General features: G+C 67.8%; 1 protein-coding gene across 1 annotated transcript in view; it reads right to left on the bottom strand.

The window, feature by feature from the left end:
• Positions 1–2,765, bottom strand: part of LOC113483957 (mesoderm posterior protein 1-like) — a 4,988-nt gene extending 2,223 nt beyond the window's left edge. Inside the window, exons 1-2 of the mRNA XM_026856030.1 lie at positions 2,720–2,765; positions 2,641–2,667 (exon numbers count right to left, since the gene is read on the bottom strand). Of these exons, the coding sequence (XP_026711831.1) occupies positions 2,641–2,667; positions 2,720–2,765 (73 nt within the window). The remainder of the gene's footprint in view (positions 1–2,640; positions 2,668–2,719) is intronic.
• Between the last annotated feature and the right edge of the window lie 333 nt (positions 2,766–3,098).

Below are 3,098 nucleotides of genomic sequence, written 5' to 3'. Positions count from 1 at the left end.
CCCGCCGCGTTCCCAGGCCGCGCAGGTGTCGGTGCCGGCGGGTGCGAAGGTTTCCAGGGAAACGCGGCTCCGTCGCGGGAAGGAAAAACCATCAGGGAGCGGGTAGGGGGCCGCGACACCGGTATCGGCACCGGCACGGCCCCCGCGGTGGGGCCGGGCCTCGGGGTACGTGACCCCCACACGGCAATGGGCACGGGAATCCCCCGCCCGGGGGTACCGGGTGTATGGCGGCGGCCACGGGACCCTCCATGCCGGCTGTACAGAGCCAAGGCGTACACCGATGGGCACAGGACCTCCCCATACTGGGTGTGCTCGGGGTCCCCCAACATCAGGTACCAGCCACGGAGGCGGTTATGGGGCCAGCCCCACCAGTGGGGTTCAGGGCCGGCCCCCCGGAAAGTGCTGGCGACACGGGGTGAGCCCGCACCGTGTTGCTCCCCAGCTCGTGTTTCCCAGGGGCCACACGAAGCTCGTTCTGCGTTTCCTTGGCAGTGCGGTGACACGGAGGCAACGAGATAAATCCTGCTTATCACCCAGCGCCGGCCCGGCCCTCCCGCCGTCCTTGCTGTGCTCGCCGCCAGCTTCGTGGCAGCCCCAGAGCCCAGGAGCTGGTGTGCCAAAACCCTGGCAGGTTGGCACTGACAGGGCGCTGACCTCCCGCAGTCCCTCGCTGCCATCATGCTCCCCGTGGCACCCAGCCCTGGAGCTGCTCAGGTCCACATGGACCCCAAGATGTCACCCTGGCACCCCAGAGAGCCCTCCTAGCACCCACGCCACTGTCCAGGCACCATGAGGATAACAGCATGTGACCAGGCCGGTACCTCCCTGCAGACATGCCACAAAGCCACCAATTAATTGTTATTAATCCCCTCTGCCCCCTCGCTGGAGACCGTGCTGCACCCGACAGCGCCCCAAAGCTGTCACTGGGGCTGGGGGCTGCAGTGGGGACCAACGTGGCCCCGGGAGCATAGAGGGGTGCTCAGCACCCGGGCCACAGCCCCTTCCCTGCGTGCCCCTCGGTGCTGCCTTGGCCCTGCTCCCCCCCATTCCCAGGCCCCCTCCTGGATCTCATTAGCTGATGAGCTCCCAGATAATGAGCTCGGCGGCCCCGCTGGGCAGCTGCTTCCCACCTCCCTCTGTGTTTAGACAAGTGCTGGAGCGCGGCTGGGCTGTGACAGCATTGGCTGTGGGGTCAGAGCCCCCCCCAAGGGAAAGCCAACAGCCCTTCATCCCTCGGGGGGAGACAGTGTCCCCCCACATCCCTCCAGCCCCTATTGATGTCATGGGGGCACAGGGCCTTGGGGCAGCTGTGGCATGGGCGCAGGCTGGAGCTTGGCTGCAGAGCCGCAGGATGCTGACAGTGCCTGGCGCCATGCCCCCAGGAGCAGCCGGCCCTCATGCTGAGGGGGTCCCCCCGTGCACTGCTGGAGGCCCTGCCCAGGACCTTACTGCCTGCCTTGAACCCCTGGTCCCCGCTCCAGCACCTCCCGTGGGGGGGGGCGTCAGACGTCTGAACGGCCCCCGGCCCTGGCTGTGCACCCTCATACCTCCAATCAGGATGGGGACATCTGGTAGGGATGGGGTAAGCACCCCAAAAACGTCCTGGCAAACAGTCCTCTGCCCCGGGAGTGCTGCCACTCCCCGCCTCCCCGCTTCTGCTGCATCCCTCAGCCCACGTGCACAGGGAGGGTCCCCTGCTCTGGAACATCCTGAAGAGCTGAGCACCCCGCCCCTGCCTGGGGGACCCCGAACCCCATCTGGAGTTTGCGCCAGCTGGAGAAGCAGCACAGGGAGCCTCAGCTCTGTGCAGGGTGGGCACAGCACAGAGGGTCCCCACAAACATTCAGCCTGAGCTAAGGGAGTCAAGACTGCCTCAGGGAGCCCGAGGCAGCACGGCCAGGTGCAGGGAAGTCCCCCAGGAAGGGGAGCATTGTCCCACCATGGGCACACAAGCCTGGCTGCCCATCCCCCACAACCCCTGCCCCTCAGGGTGGCTGGTTTGAGCTGGGAGCATGCCCAGAACTCCCAGCGCGAGAGCTGGGAGCTGTGTGGAGGACAGGGGAGGTGTGGGGACACCCTTGGGTGTCAGGGCTGGCAGCTTGGGGTTCCGGCACTAGAAGGTCAAGTCCCTGCTGCCCGCTGCAGCACAGCCAGCCCGGCAAAGCTGTCGTGCAGGGCCATGCGGGCTCTGCCAGGGCTGGTGGAAGCGTTAGCATCTCTCATGGGCGTGTGAATTGGTCCCTGCACACTTCCCAGCGCCGGGCAGCACCAATTAAGGCTTGGAGGAGTCAGAACAGACACCTCTGCAAATGGGCCCGGCATTCCCAGGCTCCCAGCCCCGGCTCTGTAGATTTTGACACCTCCGGGCGGCCACAAAAGCATCACCTCAAACCCCAGCCCTGCATAAAGCCAGGGCTGCCCGGGCACCCCCAGATGTGGGCAGCAGAGTGGACCCCAGCCATGGCCGGACCCCCCACCCCGCTCCTTCCCCAGGGCCTCGTCAATGCCACTTATCTACCAGCTTCTGCAGAGCCCCCCGCCATGTCCCCGTGTCCTCTGCAGGGCCAGGGGCAGCAGGGTGGCCCCGGGGGTGATCCAGGGCAGTGCAGGGGAGCAGGGGGACCACGGCAAAGCGCCAGCGAGCGGGAGAAGCTGCGGATGCGGCGGCTGGCACAGGCGCTGCTGCGGCTGAGGCACTACCTGCCCCCCGCGCTGGCACCTGCGGGGCAGAGCCTCACCAAGATCGAGACCCTGCGCCTCGCCATCCGCTACATCGGGCACCTCTCGGCCCTGCTGGGGCTCAGCGAGGAGGCGCTGGCCCGGCAGCGGGGGGCAGCCCCCCGCCACTGCCCCCTCTGCCCCCAGGGCCTGGGGTGCTGCCAGAGCCCGGAACCCCACCGGCACCCACCAGCCCAGCAGGAGCCTTCACTCCCCAGCACTGGGGGCTGGGGCTCACCTGCTGTGGCAGGGACCCCCCTGGAGCTGGGGGCCTGGAGGCCACCACCCTGCGGCCCTGCTGCAGGGCCCCCCCGAGAGGTGCTTGGGGTTCCCGACACGGGGATGGAGGCCTGGGGGTCACCCTCCTACATCCCTGCAAC

Source organism: Athene cunicularia (genome assembly GCF_003259725.1).
Source record: "Athene cunicularia isolate RWA chromosome 10 unlocalized genomic scaffold, athCun1 chr10_part1, whole genome shotgun sequence".
Taxonomy (NCBI): Eukaryota; Metazoa; Chordata; class Aves; order Strigiformes; family Strigidae; genus Athene; species Athene cunicularia.
This window is presented reverse-complemented; position numbering and strand designations above follow the sequence as displayed.